The following is a 22,999-nucleotide window of genomic DNA, read 5'->3' on the forward strand; positions in this document are numbered from 1 at the left end:
AAAAGGAGTTTTAATATGTTCTGCCACAGGTTCAACTCTTTGACTACCTGTGTCCTTTTTCTAGCAGATGAACAGCACGAGGGGGAAAAAAAGAAGAAGAGAGAGGAAATTGCTTGCTGTCTTCCTGCTATTGTTGACAGCAAAGGTGGTGGTGGTGGATGCCTGTCTCTCTCACTCACATATTACTCATCGACACGTGCTACTCGGCTTGTCCTTTTCTCTTTTTTTTCATTGATACTAAATATGTTGCACAAACACGATATTTGACCCCTTTTTTTACACAAAAACAACTAAAAAAATTAATGTTACATTAAATTTGTACGTCTATGGAATAGTCCCTGCATGGGGATTTTTAATTTTTGCAGTTGGCGTTGGAGTTCGTAGCATAAAAAGTAAAAATAAATCAGAAAATCCAGTTTTAGCTTCAGACAGAGCTGACTAGTGGCCAATGTGCACTTAAGGTTAAGGGTTTGTACACACTCCACTGGTTAAGAGATGTTACATCACAATCACCATGCTAAAAAAAGAGCATAGCATGGATAATAAAACAGCATGTGGTGATATAGTAACATGGAAACTTCTGCTGACTAAAAATCTGATGCAAATATTTTACATTACTAAGTGAAAGTGAGTGTGTGTGTTTCTTTTTTAATTGTTTGCATTTTAGAGCAGTTCTACTGTATATATCTTGTCTGTTCTGTTTTCCATTTATTTTATTCCTGATGTCTTTACTATTTTTTTCCTGCACGGTTGGCTGGAGCACCCACGTTGTACACGTGCAATGACACTAAAGGGCTATTCTATTCTATTCTATTCTATTCTATTCTATTCTATTTACAGAGTCTCTAGCAAATCCAAGAGTGGCCTAGATAAAATTCCCTATTAGAATTGCTTGGTTTCTTTTCTGTTATACTGCATATTACTTACAACTGTGCCATGAGCTGACTAATGCTGTGATATGAGGCCGTTCAAATAAAAATAATTTTCCTAAACTTCACACAGTTATAGCAAAATATAGTATTCTTTTGGTTTTGGTGGCTGTAGGTTTGGTTGCCCTCGATTTATAAAAAGAAACAGTGCTTGAGGGCCAAAACGAGCCTCTGCTGGAGCACAGAGCTGTATTTGTAAACTCGAGAGGGCCCACGCCCATGGATGTATCCCGCTCCTGCACGCAAGCGCAGTGACACTCCTTCTGTCAAACATGGCTGTGCTTTGGAAGAAGGAAAAATGCTGAATTGTGTTGGTAAATCTCGGGAAAAGCGGCAGACATGGCTAGATTGGCTGACTATTTTACTGTCGTGGGATACGATCAGGAGAAAGCCGGTAAGTTCGGCTCTCAGATTGAGCTGGCGGAGCTGAGGTTTATGTCCAGGCCGTCAGTCAGTGTGTGTGTGATGATGTTGATGCTAGATAGCATTGCGCTAGCTTAGCCACACGGCTACAAGGCGAGACTGGGAGATACTTTTTCTTCCTTTTTGGTTTTTACCCCCTCCTCCTCAACCAGCCACACGCTCAATCCAGCGGGCGTGTGTTTACACAGAAAGCACACGCCTGATGTTAAGTCACCAGTGGATGTTTACACACGAGGAGTTGGGATATTTGACTTGGATCAGCTGAAACTTCTCGTGGATTCAGAAAAAAAAATCTGTCACATCCTGCCCTGTTGATCGTGAACCTGTTATCAGGTCTAAGGGGCCATTCAGCCACATAAAACCAAAATCTAGCTCCTCCTTTATCATATTTGTGTGCTTACTCAAGCCAGGTCAGGATTGCTATTGGTAGCCGGTTTTGCTTCTATGTTGTGTATTCTTTTTTTGGGGGGGGGGCGCTTGCTGTTGCACCTCAGCTGTCCTGCATGCTCTGTTTCCGGTCTGTATTTACCCGCTGTAGCCACATTTGTCAGCGAGTTGTTGTGTTGTATTTATTTATTTATTTGCTGGAAGAATGCTGAAGTGGTTCATGATGGGCGTAACATTATACAGCTGCAACAAAAGGGCAGTGCCTGCTCTGAGCCAGTGTCCTTTTCCCTCCTCTTCCCTCTCCACTGTTGTGGGACAGGAAGCTCCTCATGCTTCCACTTACAAGCTGTACCTCAGGTCCAGCCTCGCATTCTTTTCATCCAAGACAGGAAACAGCTTTGCACACATTTCCAAGCATTCATAGATAAAGCCATGAAAACATCTTGGCATTGCACGCATTGTTCGTGCTGTGCACAGGGCATGAATGGTACTACAGTTTATCACTTCTCATGATGCACTGTTATCCTGTGAAAGTGATGCATAATGAGCTGCCTGGAGAAAGTTTAAAAAAACGGATCTAATCTGCATTGAGGATATAAAAGAAAGTTTCCCGGCCACTTTTTCAATGGCATCCGTTCAGTGCCATGTGCTTTCAGAAGGGGGCTGGAGCAGCTGAATCCCCTCAGTCACCATCGCTTGCTATGCATAATAGGTAAACAGTGCTTTTCATCAGCTCTGTGCACCCCGGCGCCAACTGACAAATGAATATTTTGTGCTCCGGGGACAAAATGTTCCTGGCGTCACCCGAAGAGTCTGAATGGATTCACATTCAGATGGTCTCGCCACAAGAAGACGCAGGGGCCACGAGTTAAGTCTTTTCTTTGCCTGCCTCCTGATGATGAAGAAGTTAGCTGCAGGGAGAGAGAGGGAGCTGTAAAAATCCACTAGCATGAGTTGTGGCTGATTATGTCTTATCTCTGTGGAAGCCTCTCTGGGGGACAAAAATATTCCTGAAGTCCTGACTGAATTGTATTCCTGTCGGGTGATGGTTTGGACACCAGTCCTGCAGGAACGCCCATGTCTGTAAGCAGCAGAACTTGAAAATCGCACTGCCTTCTATATTTGTTAGGAAAATAAACAGATGAATTCTCCACAGCGATGACTTGAGTGAGAAGAGTGTTTTCATTGAAGGCATGCTATTCACGGTAATGTGCAGCAGCTTGTCTAGACGGCAGATTTTTCCTGGCCACCTCGCTCATTAATTCAAACCAGGGATCCCTACATGGGTCCTCATTAACCCTCCTGTTCTGTGCTGGCATTTGCTCCACTGCCCTGACCCACTTCTCATTGTTAGATTACTACGAATGGATCTGCTAGAAATAACACAGAGCCCACAATCTGTTGAGTTTTAGGCTGGCTCACAGTTTGTAGTAAAATTAGACTCCAGCTTTTAAAATAATGAATTGCTGTTGGTTATTATTGTAATAGTATGACATTAATGCTTTTAAAGTCAGGTAAGTATTTAAATTGGTGGCAGTGGAGCTTTTCTAATGCAAGCTCATGCATGCAAGTACGTAAGGCTGAAGTTGCAATACCATACACTGTATTTTTTGTTTACCATAATTCCACATGTATGCTGTTGTTTGTTACTTAGGTCTGCTTTTTGTTTTTCTTTGGAATCGCATGACCCAGTTTCAGTAACTTGCTTAAATTGCTGTTTTATTTCTTTTCTGTGTCCCCTGAGTGTCAACATAAATCCAGCTAGACTATTTGTGATATTTTCATTACCAGGCAGATGACCCAATTCATGAAATATAGTTCAGATCACACTTATTGTGCGATTGGTCCACCAGACTGAAGTGATTTAAAACAAGCAATAAAACACTGAAGTTTGGCCCCTTCTAAATCCAGAGTTTGTTGCTGTTGGTTGAACCTATAGCTGGCACACACTTTTGTCATTTACGTACCTCTGAAATATAAAAAATTATGTGCAGTCGTCAGTCTGATAGCAAGGAATATAACCGGCAGATTCCTCTTTTAGAAATTGGACCTGAGTCTGTGTCCCTGGGGGCTAGTGTCATGAGCCATAAACCCTGGAATTATTTTCACGAATGAGTTGGAATGTGAAAGCGCCTCGTTTGAAGGATGCAGCCTGTATCGAACCCGCAGTGTATCCTGGCTTTTTCCTTTTGCATTAAGGCGCTGTTTCCCTTTACTGGCAAAGGTTTATATACGGTTTGGCATGCGGTTCCCCATAAATTGCAATTTGCCAAGTGAAAAAGAGGCATCTGCCCAGCTGCTTTTCTGAAACAATTTATTGGTGGTGTATCATCACTTTTTATTGAATCAAACTGCTTTTGGAATGTGTTTCACAGACACAGAGCCCAAACTCTACGGTCTGGATTTTCGAGTTTGGACATTGGGCAACGGCTTATGTAACAAGCACAGTCCTGGAAAAAAACAAAACAAAGAAAGAAGACCTTCCATAAGAGCAAAATACTTCTATCTACTGCTATCTTTTAAAGATAGGATAATGCTATTGGTACCCTGATAGATGCAAGTCTGCAGCTTTAGATGTGTGATTATCAGGCATACTAGTAATATGAGTCCACGCAGCCATCTGTTTTTGGACTCTTCCTTGTCTGAGTTGTGGGGACAGCAGTCCAAGCAGAGCAGAGCTTTTCCAGCTAATATGTGGAGATACAGAGGCATTCCCAAGCTAGCCGAATTGGGCCTCCTCCCGCTAAGGTATCCAAGAAGCATCCTAGATGCTCAGACCTCCTAAACTGGCTCTTTTTGAGGAGTAGTGGCTCTCCAAAACATCCAAAAAACATCTTCACCTGATCACTGATAATACCCAGACACCCTTCACAGGAAGCTTATTTCTGCTTTTTGTATCCATACTGTTCAGGTCACTTGCAGCTCATTTCCATCAATGAGTTTAGAAATGTACATAAACAATTCTCATTCTCTAATTCTCATCCCTGCTGCTTGGCACTCGGCTGCAAACCTCCTCTCCTCAAGCTGGAGGTCACTGCTCAGTGAAGCCACAAGTACCACGTCATCTGCAAAATGCAAGATTTTAATTCTGAGGCCACACACTGGAAACCTTCTGCTACTGCCTGGAAAGCTCTGTGCCAGAGTCCATCCACTTGTTAGTTCAGCCTAAGAGTGACAACTCTGAGCATAGTTAGGGAGTAGTTTATAAGTTGGAAAAGCTTTGGGTTCCGCAGTATTTCCCCTCTTGGATTTTCTCTTTTAATGATGACCACAACATTACTGCACACAGAAGCTGTTTCTCTGATTACGGTGGGATCGCGGTCAGCAGAAACACATTAAGGCTGGTTTCAAGATACAGACTAGATAAGAGCATTCCTGGCAAAACAGAAGCAAAGGTTTTCTCTTTTAATTTCAAGTGGTTTTACAAGAATTATAATAATAATAGATTACATTTATATAGTGCTTTTCGGGGCCCTCAAAGCACTGTACAATTCCACAATTCATTCACTCTCACATTCACACACTGGTGGAGGGAAGCGAGGCTGCCATATCTTGTAACCTTCCGGTTACAAGACGAACTGCCAACTATTTGAGCCACGTTGGGTTTTGTATTGTAATGTCATCAGTGGGTGTGTTGCAAAAGTTTCTTATGTTCTGTTCTATTAGGTTTACCTACATGTCTGATTAGGCAATCAGTGATGGCATGGATTCAGCCGGTTGCTGGGTTGATGAGATTCCCGTAATATCCCAAATGGGAATGATGCTCAGCTAGTTGTAAGAGTAAAATGTGGTTAGATGTAGACGTCAAATGTGTATCTCAGAGATCTCTATCAAGGATAAATGGCTGTTCCCAGCTTTAATAATAGTGCAATATAGAAGCTGTAACCTGGCAAATGGGAGAGTATTGGGGTTTGGTTTATTTCTAACAAACATAACTTCCAGTTATGCAAGAAATGCGAAGCTGCCAACTAGGGCTGCCACAAACGATTATTTTGATAGTCGACTAGTCACCGATTATTTATGCGATTAGTCGACTAATCAGATATCATCCATTGGACGTAAAACTACAGCTTATTGCACCAGCAGCATCTGCTCTTATATAACTATCATTAGCTTACAGCTTTAAGTGTTTAAGGTCTGTGCTAACTAAAAATAAAGACAAGATGATAGTTTATTAAATTTTAATGAAATTTGCAGATTGTTTCGGTGAAGTTTAATAAACTCCTTGCTATCTAAAATATAACAGGACACTGGAGTATATTCTGGAGCATCTCACACTTCTGATAATCAGTTGTCTGCTTGACGTTTATTCAGCTGTGTAAAAACTATAACTTTAATCTCAGACAAACTGATTTACTCAGGAACAAATAAAATACAAAAAAAAAAAAAGCCAAACAATAACATTTTAAGTTATCTAAGTGACTCATATATATTTAACCTGAGGAGTGAAAGACGGCGGTGGGTTTGAAAACGATTTGCGGGGAGTCCGGTGTTCTCACGGCGCTAGTGAGCCTAGCCCCCCGGCTCGCTAACGAGCTAGTGGGTAACAGATGTCTCCGAAAACGTCGGAGCGCTTTTGAAAATATGTGGTGTCTTGATAAACTGAGCAGATATTTGAGGTTTACACAGCTACATTCTCGCCTGAAAATATGTTAAACGTTTATTTTGTGACCCAGAAAGAATAATAAGAGTAACATTAAAACTAACTAGCTGCCGCCATTGTTGGAAACTGCGCTGGGCCGCGCTATGAATTCTGGGACACAGCTGCTTCTTCTTCTTCTTCTTCTTCTTCGGGGTTTAACGGTAGCTGACATCCTTGTACATGCAATGCTGCCATCTTCTGTTTCAGTCCGTTATTACACTCTTAAATCCTGCCACTTATTCCTGCGTCTTTTGTGATCTTACAAAGTAGGGCTGAACGATATATCGCATTTGCGATAATATCGCGACATGATCAAGTGCAATTTTCTAACCGCAAAGGCTGCGATTATACTGCGATTATATTATACAATTCATGGGCTGCATCCTCCTGAGGCCGCATTTGTAGACCGATTACGTCACAGCGACGCGCCGAAGGCTGTCCAAATTACTACCATATCCCAGAATTCATAGCGCGGCCCAGCCAAACTCCAGTTTCCAGCAATGGCGGCCGCTACTAAGTTTTAAAATTACTCATACTAATCTTTCTGGGTCACAAAATAAACTTTTAACATATTTTCAGGCGAGAAAGTAGTTGTGTAAACATCAAATATCTGCTCGGTTTATCAAGATATCCCATATTTGCAAAAGTGCTTCGACGTTTTCAGAGGCGTCTGCTACCCACCAGCTCGACAGCTAGCCGGGAGCTCGAGGGTTACTGATGCGGCCGAGAACGGCACAACTCCCGGCACATCATTTTCAGATCACCGCGGAGTTTCGCTGCTCGGGTTAAACGTAATATATAAGTCACTTAGACAACCTAAAAATGTTATTGTTGGGCTTTTTTCAGTGTTTTGTTTGTTCGTGAGTAAATCGGTTTGGCTGAGATTAAAGTTATTAGATTAGATAAAATAAAACTTTATTAATCCCCCGGGTGGGTTCCTCCTTGGTTTTCACACAGCTGACTAAACGTCAAACAGAAAACTTATTAAACAGAAGTATGAGACAGTCGAGAATTTACACCAGTGTCTGGTTATATTTTAGATAGCAAGAAGCAGACGGCCGAGTTTATTAAACTCCACCGAGACAGCGGTGACGCTAATCAGAACTAGCCTTCTGATTAGCTAATCAGAAGGTCAACCAGCAATAATTCCATGCCAGTTTTTTTTCTGTCCAAAACTTCCATGAATTGACTTTTTGTTGCAACCTTTAACAAGTGTGTTTGTGCTGCCTTTTGAACCCACTTTCAAGGGAAGCACATTGGCCTTTCTTTAAAAAGGATGTCACTTTTACTGTTAAGAGTTTCAATCTTTTGTCCCCTTTTTTGCTCAGTTATTCGATCAGGTTGGAAATGCTTTATAAACAGCATATATTGCTGCTTCTCAGGTTTATCTTAATGGCTGTCTTCCTAAACTTTCGCTTAACTTTGCCATTAGACCATTTCTTGTTTTGCTTGTGTTGATCGGCACCACGTAGGGTTGTAGTTTCATCTACAGAATCACATCCTTTTTCAAGTTCGAGCACTATTTGACATGCAGTCATACATCTGTAGCTTTGTGGTTCCTTCTTGTCTTCTGTTTATGCCTGCGTAGTTAAGGAGCTTGTTAGAGACTGCATGAAATATAGAACTTTTCCTGGAGCTTTTTCTATTTGGAACAAAAACTTTCTTACCAGGAATTTGATAATAAAACAAATTAGGTTTGAAAAAAATGACGCAGGCAGTTTGTTCAGTGGGGCTGATTGACATGGGCTGTTCATTTTATCATTAAGTGCATATTATCACAAAAAAACAATGCTTTTACATTTATATTACTGTGCTATGTCTTGAGCTATCCTTTGTTTCTTTTTGCATAATCATACATGGAAATGGGTTGAGGTCACAGGCAGGGATAGCTCAGTAGGTAGAGTGGTGGCCCCATGATCGGAAGGTCGGTGGTTCGACTCCACTGAACGGCTACCCTGAGGTACCCCTGAGCAAGGTACCGTCCCTACACGCTGCTCCCCGGGCGCTGCATTGGTGGCTGCCCACTGCTTCACTGGGTGAATGGGTTAAATGCAGAGGAACTATTTCCCTACGGGGACTAACACGCACACATTACATTACATTACATATTACATTACATTACATAGGTCTGGGCTCTGGGGAGACTGATGCTATTCCACTGTCCGTTATTCATGTATGCTTTTAATGCAGTGGCGCTGTTGTTTGGGATTATTTTCATGCTACAAAATAAGCCCCTGCCAATCAGATGCTTCCAGATGGAATAGTATGCTGGTTCGAGATCTTCATGGCATTTTTCTGTATTCATAATTCAATCAATTTTGACAGGACCCCCTCCCCCCCCAGATCAATGGCTGAAATTCAGATGACAGAGCCTCCACTGTGTTTTACAGAAGGCTGTAGAGGCTCACTGTTGTACCTCTCTCCTGACCTTCTCTGTGCAACTTGATGATCTTATAGCGTGAGAATTTCAAATGTGTCTGCTCTAATCTGATTTTCAGCCCAGTTCTTGTGTAATTACATACCCCAGCCTTTTTCCCCTTTTCCCTTTGTTATGAATGGCTTCCACTGTGATGATTTGTGTGTGAGGAACATTAGATGGGTCAACTAAAGGGCCAGATCTGGAGTATAAAGGTGGTGATACTAAATATGAACTGTTATGATTACTGCGCCTTTTTCTTATTTTCTTTGCAGAATATAAAGAAATGAAGGATGCCTTAAAGCTTTTGCACAGTACTGAGAATTCATTTATGACAGTGAATGTGCACAGGAAGGACTGAACTGAGCTATGGGTGCATAACAGTTTGGGACGAAGACACACTAGGCCTTTATTACAAACTTTGTTGCAATATTGACATAGCTTTATCTGGAAGGCATTTATTCCTGTGTAGGTGATGTTAGATTAGTAAGCTCCACTGATGTTCAGGGATGCTAATTTCATGATGTATGTGGATTATAAAGTGCTGCCATGTGTCGTTTTTCTTTGTAAGTTATGTGGTCTGTTTTGTTGTTAGTGGTAACAAACACATTGAAAATGGTGGCTGGCTCTGTGTTTCTGGAAAACTCTTTTTTTTTTTCTTTGTTTTTGTTTGTTTTGTTGTTGTTGTTTTTTTATAAAAATTTGCTGAAAGTTTGAGGTTTGTGAATAATAAATTTCAAAATGGGCTTGCAGTGACTTTCTCCATTTTTCTTCTAGTTTAGTGACAAGATAATAATGGTTACCAAGGACAGGAGAATATAAATCGTCTCAACATTAATCCGCACTTCACAGTTCTTTATTTTTGTCATCTATCTTAATGAGGGGAACACAAAACAGCCAGTCGTTGAGAAGATTTATAACGATTCAAGTGTTTATTTTTATTTTTATTTTTTTTAGAAAAGTTAATTACAGGTTACACCTTTAATATCCATCTTTTTTAATATCTGCTGTTCCAGTGTATAATTAGTTACTTGATAAAAATAAATATTTGTTTCAACTTTAACATTTGTGACACTGCTCCTGTAATCCTGAAATCCTTTTAGGTCCCTATGTAAGCAGAAAAATTAGGCTCTCCTGCACCCTGATTACCAGTCCTTGCATTTTTCATCACCAAGAGAGACTGTCTGTTAACAAAGTTTTGAGTTTATGGCTCTTGCACTGAGTAAGATGGCAGATGTGGAATTGACTCACTTCTGCTTTTACTCTTGGATTCGCTGCCTCCATTGATTGTTTTCTTTTGGGCTCCACATTTGGCAGCACCTCGTTTGGAATTAAACTTTGTGGTGGAAAGAACCCTGACCACAATGGGGGAGTTCCTTCCTCTCCGTTGAAGTTTAAAACTGATATGTAGGGAAACTCCACTGGCTCCTGTTGCCCCAGTCACAGTGTGTTGAAAGGTGTTAAACAATTAGAGCATTGTGATTTTTGTGGTTATGCAAATTACAGTAAAGTTCATGGCAGGAACCATTTTCACTGTGACATTTTAAGGATAAATATATTGAGACAGATGAAATGGGTTGGTAGGATACAGCTCGATCCACACAAAATACTGTAAAACATTGGAATGGGTACAGTATTGATCCCAAATAAACTCAGTGTGTATGTATTGCCATTGTTATAAACAAACTAGTCTCAAGAATTATATCAACACATGTAACCGAAGGCTGTAAAAGAAATTGCACCTAATTGTTTGATGAAAGCTAGAAAAGGGAGTAATTCTTTGGATGGAACTGCCTCCACATGCACCGCCCGAATCATGAGTAAGACATTAATATAAGAGAGCAGCACAGCTTTTAGTTTTCATGAGCTGAGTGAAAGTGGAACTGGTGAGAATTTGACTGATTAGTATATTTAAATGTTTATGTAGTTTGTAGAAACCCACTGGGGACCACTTGTCTGTGGAATATCGAAACTGGTTTAAATTATTCTTTGAGATGGAAAACAAAGCTTTCAAGCTGTGAGCAGAGAGGAGGCGGACAAAACTGTAATCCACATTTGAGGAAGTTGCTGTCATGTGAAAAGCTTTCAAAGGGTCTATGCAGGTCCTGTAAGAAACTCAAGTGCTCCACGTGATTCACCATCTTGAATCACCTTTAGAAGATTTTCTGTATTACTTTATCAAGCTCTCTCTCACTGAAGTGGCCTATGCCCAACTCTCTTAAGGTGCTAACACAGCATTTCAGCAAGGTTGAGGTCTGGTTTTTTGACTGGATCATTGAAACACCTTGATCCTTTTATTTTCAGCCATTCTTTGATGCTGTGTTTGGGATCATTGTCCTGCTACATGACCTAGTTTGGGCCATGCTTTAACTGTCACACAGATGCTCTCACGTGAATCTAGAGTACTTTGGTATACAGAGGTGTTTGTGGTTGGAAACGAGCCCAAATCATCATGCCTCCATCACTGTGCTTGACAGTTGGTACGAACTGTGTGTGCTGACATGTTTGGTTTAAACCAGACATGGTGCCGTGCATTATGGCCGGGCATATCTACTTTGGTCTCGTCAGTCCAGGACATTGTTCCAAAAGTCTTGCGGTTTGTTCAGGTGCAACTTTGCAAACGTAAGCTGTGTTGTTCTTTTTTAGAGAGAAGGTCTCTCTAATCTCCGTAATTATTCGGTCTGTTTCTAATTGTACTGTCATGAACTGTCATTTAACATGCTAACTGACGTCTGTGGAGGCTGTAGCTCTCGGGTTAGCACTGGACGGTCTGACCTTGGGATGAATTTACTGGGACTCCTGGGAAGATTGTGGTATTGTGTTAACACACAACTGAATACTCCACACCTGCAAACTGCCAAAACTTCTGCTTTTATAGTCACACTTGCTAATGACCAGTCAATTAAGTGCATTTGATTAGCAGCACTTGGCCGCTAGGTTAGTTTTTCACAGGAATTCACAGATTCTTGTGAAAACTTTCTTTTGCACTGACTGTAATTGTCTAAAGCTCCTCTCCTGGCTTTTGACCTGGGCATGACCTAAAGGGAATTTATCTTTTTGCATGTTTGTACTAAGCTTCCTGAGTTAGCTGTTGATCTCAGCTAATTATGACATCAACAGTTGTCTAATCTGTGGTACCCTTTCACCATGCAAATAAAACCAAAGCTCACTTCTTTGCCTATCTTGAACACAGGACATCCAGAACAAGTTAGTTTCCTGATCGTGGTCAACTTTGAGGTCAATCTGGGCCTCCGTGTACTACGATGATGATGTTACAGGAAAGATTTGGCCTTTTACAGAATTTGCATGCAAATGTTTTCATACAGGAGACCTCTATAGTAGCTGAGGATTTTAAAACAAGTTTATCTTCAGGTTAACTGTGACTGAGCATCGTCGACTGTGTTGCTATTCAGACAATGGGAGCTGCTCCCCACACTGTGACTGTTTGAATAAAGAAGATTGCTACCATAGCCATATTTCCTCACATCTGGAGACTATATTGTCAACCTAAACTCTTATGGATGGAGCAGATCCAGCAGAATGTTTGTGCTTAAACGATGGTTATATATTCACTGTAATAGCTTAAAGTAAATCACGTTTTTAGGTTTATGCATGGAATTTCTCCTTATATTCGGGTAGTGATAGTAAAGTGACAGAAAGTGAATTAGCCATACCTGTGAACCCGTTCCAGAATGGTCCACCTGTGTAAGTGCCTGGGCCAAAATGAGGTTAGACGGTGACGTGCATGTTACGTAAACTGGCAGAGTCCACTGGTGGCCTTTTCCATACATGGTAAAATGAGCATCTGGCTGTATTTTATCAACAGTAACAGCAGGAAGATAAATCAGAAAGATAAATTGAGTTTTTTTTTTCTTTTTAAGAGGAGAAACATCTGCTCTAATCAAGAAAGACTAACAACTCTTTTTTTTTCACTTGTTGTTGGGACTGTGCTAAATCACGCAACTGAGTAATAAATTATTAGGTTCATTCGATCTAAGTCACATATTTCTGTGTGTGTGTGTGTGTGTGTGTGGAGAAAGACTGCATGAAACTCTGCAGAATGGCTATAGAATTTAATAATCCCTATAAAAATAATTTAGTGAACTGTGAGAAATGTATTCAAGTTAATAATAGAACAGTTAAAGCATTTTTTCATTCGTCCTGTCACAGTTTTCTGTTCAGTAAAATCGCCCATAGATTTAATCAATACCCAATGTAGAGTCAGATCCAATATCAAATCCAAAATATTGTATTTCTTGAGCTGCCCACAAAGCGATGGGGATTGCCACGGTGTTACAGCACTTCCGTGCCACCTCTTACATCTCCTCTGAGATAGCGACTTGAATCTTTTGCCCTTTGTGATTTGCATTGCAACTATTTACATTTATAGTCAGTTTTAAGCAACGTTTTAAACAATGATCATATTTTACATCAAATATTATCGTGCATGAGCTTCAGGCTGCTTACATAACACTCCGGGTCATTGACAGGGGCGCTTCAAACTAGGCAGTCGAAAAGTGATCATTTCGCCATCTGAGTGTGATGACTGTTTTCTAAATATTTCCACAGATTTCTCGAGTTTCTGCATTTACAAACAAAATACCTGTTGCAATTGTGTCAGTGACCACTGACCGCACTGACTCTAGCAAATCTAGAGTTTAGTTTAAAGGCGAGATTATACTTTCCGTGTCTGCTAGTATCCACTTTGGTCCTCGGGGCAAAAAAATTGCCTGGTTCAGATGTGCTAGCCTGTTGTGTGACTGCGTGGACTCGTCCGGGGAGAATATATATTCCAATGCACCAACTGAGCATGCGCCCCCAGGCGGTGGACTTGAAGGAGACTTCAAAGAAGTGTAAAAGGAATGACTACTCAGCCATTGAGTCTCCAGCCATTTGTGTCCAAAGTGGACTATAATCAAGGCGTAAGGATTGCTTAAGTGGCCGATTAGATTTGACCAAATGATGATCCTTTTTTTACGCTTGTCAAACAAATCACTGGGCTTTTTCAAATTAGCTACAAACTACAAAGAAAGGAGTCAGTTTAAAGCTAAACATAAAGGATTTTAGGAAGACAACAAACAGGAACAGCCACGTTTTTTTCCCCCTTTCTCCTGGACACTTGGAATATTTTTGTTTTTTTATAAGCTGTTACCGTGTGCCACAAACCCTTGATAAGAGTTTGCTGGCGTCGAAGTGTCAGTTTACGAGATCTATGCTTTTAATGTTTTTTCTGGAATGTACATATCTCCTTATTAAACACTTAGTAAAGGCTGTTTCACCAATATTTAATGTTCCTAGTAAGTTAGTCCCCAAAGACATTTAAAAATTATTATTTGTATGTATCGTTTATTTCACGTTTTGTTTTTTCTGTTTGTTTTTTTTCCAGCCCTCTTGTTGGGCCATACCACACGGAGGTTGTGCTTTATTGAGCTGGAAAGGCTTGGGCATATTTAGTACATGCCAAAAAACTGTAAAATAAATAAATAAACATGCGTTGATTTTGGACTGTATCCTCCCCTCGTGTCGTGCCAGCGGATGTTCAAATTAGCATGTTCGCATTCAGGCCTGGGTTCTATTATCCTCTCCAATGGGGTTCTTTATAGTTATCAGGGGGGCCATATTTGAAAGCACGGCTTGTTTTAATACGAGAGTGCAGCCTCGTGGAATGCGAGGAATTCTGTCATTTATTTTCATCTGCGGTTGAAAATTAGAACCTGGAGGACTCGAAGCATGTGATTTCAATTAGAGGAGCTGTAAAAACCTGAAGATGTAACAGTCAGGCAGACTGGTGTTCTACCAGCACAAGCCATGATATATCTGCACATGCTTTTCCGTGTAAACAACATCAGGCTTCTCTTTGTTTTTAGCCTGTAAATGGAAAACATCAATGCTTTCTAAGTTAATGACGCAAATTATTTTTGTCACTTAACTCTCTGACTTGGTATCAGTGGTACACAGCTTTCCTTGCTACGCATGCACAGTGTTTTTAAAGAACTTCGCAGGTGGGTCCTAGGGTTTTTGCCAATGAACTTCAGGGCCAATGATGACCAGAGTGATAGCCTGTACAACTTGCCAGTCAAGGCAATAGTTTGTATTTCACACCTTTGCAGTCTTTTTGAATGAATGCATGTGGGAATTTGATACATTCAGCATTTCAAAATGAGAAAAAGCAGACCGAGGGAGTTTCTGTCTGTTTGATTGATTTTTAAAAAATGAATGCTTAATGTAAATGAGTTCATGCAGGGGCTAGCTATTTCCTGCACTGCTCTGTCGTATTCTGGTATTAATCTGAGCGCGTGTGAGGGGAGAGCGTGTTGCAGAGCACATGAGACGCAGACTAAGTTGTTGATCGCTGTATGTGAATGAGGCTCTTCAGCTCGCAGAGCACGTTTTACTTTCTCTTAATGCATTAAGTAGGAAATAAACATGTCTGTGGCTGTCTCTCTCTCGCTCTCATGCAACAGCAGCTGGTAGATAGATAGCAGGACGTTACCTGAGTGTGAGGTTAAATCCATTCCCTAAGTGGTTCCAGTCAACTCAAACAGCACCATTGACTTAGGCAGTCTCACTGTCTTCTGCCTCCTTTTGTACATAGCTTGTGTGATGTTAGATTAAGGCTTACCCCCCACAGCCCCCACCCCATACCGTCTGTGTTGCAGGTCTCCTTCAACTTGTTGTGGCTGAAGATAATTTTTGACTCTCCCTGCATGTTTCTGAATTAATCTAAACATCTCAAGTGCCTAAAACCTTTGCGCAATACTCTGCATACAATTCCGAATCCAGGCCATCAGTCCCATTAAGGCCAAAGTGCTTCAGCATGATAAATTAGTTGCTGTCCTTTGCAGCGGTCTACATTTCATGGCGTTGCTGACAGCAGGCTTGAGGCGCTTGGTGCATGAATGCTGCAGCTGTAGGATCTCATGTCATTCCGATAATGTATTGCAGTGGGGGTTTTTTTTCCCTGTTTGTTCAAGCAATTCTGCTTCCCTTGGCATATGACCTATTGCCAAACTGTGACACAGGGGCTTCATAAGCAGTCTGTTGAATAGCTTGCTGAGTCACAGCATTTTTTGGGGGTTTTTTTTGGGTTTTTTTGGGGGGGGGGGGCTGGAAAACCTTGAAAAGAAATGGAAATTGTTGCACATCAAAATGTATTTGTATAGTGATGCAAACTGACTCTGATGGGACCAACATTATTAAAATAAATAAATAAATAAAACAATTTTAAAAAAACGAACATCACATTGTATTCAGAAAGACATAAAATAAGGATAAAGACCATAAACTCATCAGAAAAGTGCACACTGAGCTCACAGACATAATTTCTCATCTCCAGAAGCTTTGCCCATCTTTCACTTACAGTCTCTGATATCTGACTTTTGAACTCCAAATGGTGGCCGATTGGTTAATCTGTGCCGAGTATGCAGGACAGTTACAGATTCTGGTCGTGCAACAAGGTCAGTTGACACTCGGCACGCCATAAAACTGGCAGGAATCAAGGCTAGCATGCTATCGCTGACGGACAGCAGCTGGTGCGTCGAAACGTTCCAAGTGGAGCTTGTCCCAGGAGAGCAAGTATGGAGACATAAATAGATCTCTGACAGTAATTGTCTCTGAAAGGGCGTGAGTGCATTTCATGAGGAGTATGCATAGTGTTACACCCATATTTGATAGGTTGTCGTGAGCTGCTAGCCTAGCTGCAGCACAGGTACACATACAAACGCAGACTTTCGAAGAACCTCCCTGTTTATTCCTATGCTGAGCTTGACAGGTGCTGCTTATGGTTTGGCGCTCTTCCTAACAGCACTGACAGATTGTATTTACCATATCCTCAAATCCATCCAGAAATGTCCTTGTGTGGCTTCTTGAGGGTTTTTTTTTTTCTTTTTTACTGTCTGAAATTAAAGTTGCAGGTTATAAATTATGTTTAAAAGGCACATGGTTTGGTTTTGATTTCCCTAACCATTGTAACTGTTTTATATGATTTTAGTGCTAGCCAATACTTACATCATGCTTTTGATTGTGGCATGTGGAATTTTTTTTGTTTTTAAATTTTTCCATGTAGTAAATTCAAAAATATTTTCAAAGTGTGTTTTAATTATCGAGATTCTACAAAAAATGTTCAGCGCCATATGTGACAGCAAAAACAACATTTTTTATTGATTGCATAAACAAAAAAACCTCTGTAGGGCTATTTATACAGTTTAGTTAAAAGGATTCCAAAAAACGAGACACATGTATTCAATTTCTGTCTGTTTCTTTCGTACTCTCCTGATAAAAGGCAATTTTCTCTTGGCCGATGAATAGAAAGGGTGTCCTAACTGTCAGAGAGTGACTAAGAGTTTAAAATAACGTGAAGATGAAGTCATGGGGTCAGGCAATACATTGTGACAAAGTGCATGTTGTGAAACAGTTTTTGGCATGTTAAGTGGGGGGAATTTTTCCCTAATTAGATAAAAGCTGCTTTTTTTTTATTAGCCTTCAACATTGCTAAACAAGAATGCTGCAGTCATATATCAAGTCCTAAATACATATTGTTTTTGCATAAGTGAATTATTGCATCTAATTTTGGTTTTGGGGTTTTGCAAGACCCGGCCATATGGGGTCCTGGGGGAAATCGGTGAGGGAGTTATTTCAGCGGTAAAGCTCTAGATGGTCAACCTCACTAATGGGAAGTTCACTACAACTGCTATAGATCGGTATCCAGCTCTCTGTCACCACTATGTACTCTAAGTGTGGATGACATCGAATTGTACATTACATTGTACTGCATATGTATATATGCTTTCCTGCCAACATCAACAATTTCTTTAGGGAAATAACAAAAGTGAATGGCAGGGTTTATTTCAGAGGCAACATGTTTCAGATCATTCAGTAATTTCATGTATTCACTTCACAGTAATATGCATTTAAGATTAATTATGGACTTTAGCTTGGAGCAGTGGGTTTTTATAATATGAATTTAAGTGGAGACTGTCCTCACTGGACATTTTCAGTGACAAAATTACCACCTAGGGTGGTAATTTACTGATCGTAACTGGGAATTCGAGTGAGCTAACCCAGCATTTATTAACTCAAAACGGCAAAAATAAGATGTTAAAAGATGAAATTAAAAAGCTTACAAAGTTCGTTTGTAATGCTTTTAGTCTCTATAAAAGCGTGTAGAAGTTTACTGATAAATAACTTAAAGTATTCTCACACACACCATAAGCTCAGTGTTGTCTTAGTATTTGCTTGTCCATACGCTATCACTGAAACAGGCCTGCTTTGTGTTAATGTTGTAATTTTCATGTCTCTCTCACACACGCATTCCTCCTTAAACATCTTGCCTTACTCAGTCTCATCAGGACTTTTTTCATTATTCTATCCACAACGAGTTTTTCACCAACTTTGCAAGAATGCATTTCAGAGTTATTGAATTGGTTTTGGTGATAATACTGCAGCGATGCTGGAAGATCATTCACAAAAAGATAGGTGGTATTCATCAACCATGATTCGATTCTTTTAGCACACCGTCTCACACCGACTCAATTTATTTGAAGCGTATCTTCAGTTAAAGCAGATAAATTGAAGGAACCGAGGAGATTTTTCTCCATGGGGTTAAATATGTTTATTTAATAAGGTAGTTTTTTTTTTTTTTTTTTTGTTTTTAATTATTATTAACTGTTATCCAGAAATAAACTTAAAGAATTTACTGGTACTGTTGTGATTTTAGCCACATTTGCTGACTTGTCTAAAAAAAAAAAAAAAAAAAAAAAAAGAGGAAATACTGAAAAACAGACAACAGTTCCAGCTCCTGAAGGGGTTGATTTGATCAAACTCGGTTTTGTTTGGCATGAATTGCTCCCCAGTTCTCTGATACATTTATCCTCATCCTTTCAACCTATTTGACTTTCACGCATAATATGTTAAATTTCTTTTAACAAATGTATTTTCTATTTTTTTTTCAGTACGATTTTATTTTTCAGTTCCCTTTTACAGGTAAAAATAATTCTTGTCATTAATGCTCAGCACTTTCTCACTTCCTGGCTGTTGTGACTTTTCTTAGAAATCATCAGATGATTTGGGGTTTTTTTCCAGATAAAGGAGAAACCAAGTAATGGCCTTTTTACACGTTACATCCTTTCATGCTGACTTTCATTTGTTATTTGTTGATAAAGAGAAATCTTTAAATTGAGGTATTGTTATATTACATATCAACATGTTGCTGAATTGGTTGACTTATATACATAAATACGTATACAGTAATGACTTTTTTCTGTTCATTCATGGTAAATGGTAAATGGCCTGCATTTGTATAGCGCTTTTCTAGTCTCTAAGGACCCCAAAGTGCTTTACACTACATTCAGTCATTCACCCATTCACACACTGGTGATGGCAAGCTACATTGTAGCCACAGCTGCCCTGGGGCGCACTGACAGAGGCGCCTGTTTAATCTATGTTAATGCGCTAAAAGTGTTCTGTAATGACTGACCAGTCTTTGTCTTTGCTTTTACCTGCAGGTTCAGGAGAGGGATGTGGAAAGATAATTCAGCGATTTCCCAAAAAGGACTGGGAGGGAACAGCTTTTCCTCAGGGGGTGGAAATGGCAAGTCATGATACATGACACTTCTGCACTCACAACGACTCAAAATGGGCTCAAGGTTTCTAAAAGTTGTGATTATTTAGTGCCAATTTACACTCACCTGCTATTTAGCCTTAATTCTTTGTAGCATAGATGCAACAAGGGGGTGAAAACATGGCTCAGAAATTCTATCATCATTGATACAAGGCAGGATGGATTCATGTTTTCATGTTGTTTACACCAATTGCTAACCCTACCGTCTTAATGTCACAGCAGAAATATCGACTCGCCAAACCAGACAAGATTTTCCCCCTTTTTTTTTTTTAATTGTCCTTTTCTGTTGAGCCCTTTGAAATCGTAGCCTCAGTTCCCTGTTCTTCCACTACTACAAGCCGTCTGGTTCATTGTGGTTTGATGTGTTGTACATTCAGAGATTCTCTTCTGCATACTTTGGTTGTAGCAAGTGTTTGAGTTACTGTTGCCATGCTGTCAGCATAAAAGCAGTCTGGCGATTCTCCTCCGACCTCTCGCAACAAAAAGGCATTTTCACCGCAGTATTTTAGATAAACTGAGCTTTTATGAGTAACGAGGGGGAAAAATCTAGAAATTTGACCCTTCCTTTGGCCTCTTTTACCACTACCTCCACAGCACGTCTCATTAAGAGAACTGTGATATTTCACCTTTAGTGTACACTTGTTTTGCTTTGTTTTGTTTGATAGAGTTAATTCTGATTGACTGGTATCTAAATATTTCCATCGTCATTGTGACTGACGATTGTGCCGTGCAGTGCTGACCCCACTTCGTGTTTAACGGTGGACCTTGTTGAATAACACTACATGCTTCCTGGTTCAATGTTAGGAAATGTGTTTTGTGGAAAGCGCTGCATCATAAGAAACATTTGTCACAGGGAAAAAAAGAAATCTGAAGTATTTTCAGCGTCAGATGACAGATGACACCCCAGGGAATTTTCTCTTGCCCTTTTGGAGCTTGTGTATCAGATATTGGCATTTCCTGTTTCAGCTAAATTGTTTACTCCAGTTTGTTTAAACCCTTTTCACAGTCACTAATTGGGTAACCCCTTTCGTCTCCTTTTCACATTTTGCCCACCCTGCTATCTGGTCTCCATTTCTGATTCTCTCTCCAGCTTCCTGTTAAGTCATGTTAAGGGACTAGATACTAGCATGTTCCCCTCCTTTTTTCTTCTGCAGGGTGACTAAGGGGTCTGTGACTGGGGGTCTGTTTTCCTTATATGGACAATAAAATGGATGAACAAATATTTGCTTCTCAGCACTGGGAAAACTGTCAATCTCTGGGGTAACATTAGCAGTTAACAGTATCTTACTGCACAGGACATGAGCGCCTGCGTTATATCTGTTTTGTTCATTTATATTAGCTACTGCAGATAAGCTTTTAATGACTAAGCTAAATGGTTCAGGCAACCAGCAGGGAGGGAAAACAGCAAAAGGACTTTGCATCCAAACGCAGTACTTGCACATGATGCTGTCCTGCTCATCTGTACATTGTTTCATTTTTTTTCTCACTTCACCGAGGCAGCGCCTGCTCTCCTCAATGCTTGACTTGAATGTAACAACCAAACGGTTGCACAGCTTTGCCAGATTTCTTCTTTTTCTGCAAAACAATATTAAGTTTTAGCTCATGTATAATATTGTTGATCCATGTGTTTTAAAATAATAACAATAATAATAAAGAAGTAGGTTTTATAGAAAGTATAGTACTGAAAATACTAAAACTGTTAATCCTAACTACCAGCCTGTTTGGGGTACTTTGAGAATAAAGCTATGCCACCCACTTTGAGACTTCTTTGTTTCTGGGCATCAGTCAAATGAAAAGTAGCCTCCTTTGATAATCAATAAAATATATAGCTTCAAAACTTTAAATAATAGTGAAACTTTCAAAAATTGACCAGTTTCAGCTTAATTTTGACTGAAGTTCAGCTGCAGGTCAAGCGATTTTTTTTTTTTGGAGTCAAAGTCACACTGAGCCACAGGTTCGAGACCCTTGCCTTATAAGGGAAAGATCACTGTAAATCAATACTTTATGTTATCTTGTCATGAAAGTGATCATTGCCAGGATGAACACATCAGTGGGGCCAGAGAGGTCGCTGCATGGTTTTACAATATTTGACTCATTCTGTGATCACATGCAAAACTCAGGTTTTATCTTTTTATTGCATTTTGGTAGGGTGTAAAGTTTGGAGCACACATGCTCTTCATCAGACCAACTTTTTCCTGATTGTCCTCTGATGGAGAGCAGGTGGACGCCAAACGTTACACCTTACCAAATGCAATAAATATATAAAACTGCTCTGCTCTTGTCAGTGTGTTTCATACATATTTCAGCCCATCACCTGCCTCGCTTTTTGGCGTGGATCTGCATGTATTTTTCCTATCTTGTGACTCATGCTACGGCCTTTTGCTGCCACCAGATCTCAGCCCTCTTGAACAGTTATGGAAGATTTTAGACCACATCTGTTAGGCAGCTTTCTCCACCCCATCGCCATCATCAAAACAACAAATAAAGTGAATATTTCGTGGAAGAATGGTATTCAGCCATCCAGAAGTGTTTCAGGGAGATACTCTGTGCCAAGATCCATTAAAACTGCTGTCAGGGTTGGTCACTCGACACCTTGCTAAGACACTCTGTTGTTTTTTGTTTTGTTTTTTCCTTTAAATTGTGACCCTTCTGTAACTTCACCGCATACAAGTTGCATAATGTGGGTCAGATATCTACGCCAAGATAAACTTAGTTTATGCAAACATTTGGCATTCCACAAAAAGTCATGTTTAGATGAGGTAAGTTTTTCACTATGATAGAGTAGTTTGTGGAGTGGAGTTCATAATTTATTCTTTTCATATAATATTTGAAGATTTAAAAGTTTAACATTACAGTTCTGTCTCCGTCTTTTAGATGATTTACGAAAAAAGGTTTGTTTATCTTTAAATCATTGATTAAACGATGGCTGTAAGGTATTATGGCTGCAGCTGAAATCTTTAGGATCTCTGTCACGGTCAAAGAGACGCTATTATTCCGACTTTTGTTTACGCAGCGGTATTTATAAGGCAGATGAGGACAAGTGAGGCTGTTATTCCGCCACAAATGGACATATTGTGAGTGGGCGGTTTGAATGGCATGCCGGCGTCTTCCTGTGTAACTAACTGAGTCTGCTGGTGGCCGACAGGAATGTCTCATTGGGAGTCATTATTTAGATACGAGCAACCGTGTGTCATGCAGCAAAGCACAATGCTCCTCAAAGCCGACAAACCGCATCGGTGACTGGCGTAGTTCAAGAAATGAAATGAAGAGAATGTCTCTAGACTGGCGAGTTGTTTTTTTTTCTTGAGTTCAAACCCTAGTTGACTCTAAGTGTGTCTGAGAAAAAGAAACCAAGGTGGCTCTGTTTTCTCTGCATCATCCCTCAACTATCCTGTCAAAGATTCCTCTAGTTTAAATATAGCAACACTGAAACACGTTTAGCTGAATCTATTAGTTTAGTGGTTCCAGATGTCATTGAGGACCTGCATAGCATTCTTTTTGGGCTTGTGTGGGTGTGTGAATTTTTATCTTTCCGGAGTGATCCCCACCAATGCTTCTTCATTATGTGTCAGCCTGGACTCAAA

The 22,999-nt window shown here is 40.1% G+C and overlaps 1 protein-coding gene across 4 annotated transcripts in view; it reads left to right on the plus strand.

The window, feature by feature from the left end:
- Nucleotides 1-1,037: 1,037 nt before the first annotated feature.
- The window catches only part of sbf2 (SET binding factor 2), a 110,129-nt gene continuing 88,167 nt past the window's right edge, over nucleotides 1,038-22,999 (plus strand). For 2 of the 4 annotated variants that reach the window (XM_082540520.1, XM_082540522.1), the window contains exons 1-2: nucleotides 1,171-1,323; nucleotides 19,300-19,385. In XM_082540520.1, coding sequence (XP_082396646.1) covers nucleotides 1,269-1,323; nucleotides 19,300-19,385 — 141 coding nt within the window. In that variant the 5' untranslated portion in view covers nucleotides 1,171-1,268. Of the gene's footprint in view, nucleotides 1,324-19,299; nucleotides 19,386-22,999 lie in introns of all 4 variants that reach the window. The other 2 variants (XM_082540519.1, XM_082540521.1) reach the window with 2 other exon arrangements.

This window comes from Aulonocara stuartgranti, assembly GCF_965226115.1.
Source record: "Aulonocara stuartgranti genome assembly, chromosome: 1".
In the NCBI taxonomy this organism is placed as follows: Eukaryota; Metazoa; Chordata; class Actinopteri; order Cichliformes; family Cichlidae; genus Aulonocara; species Aulonocara stuartgranti.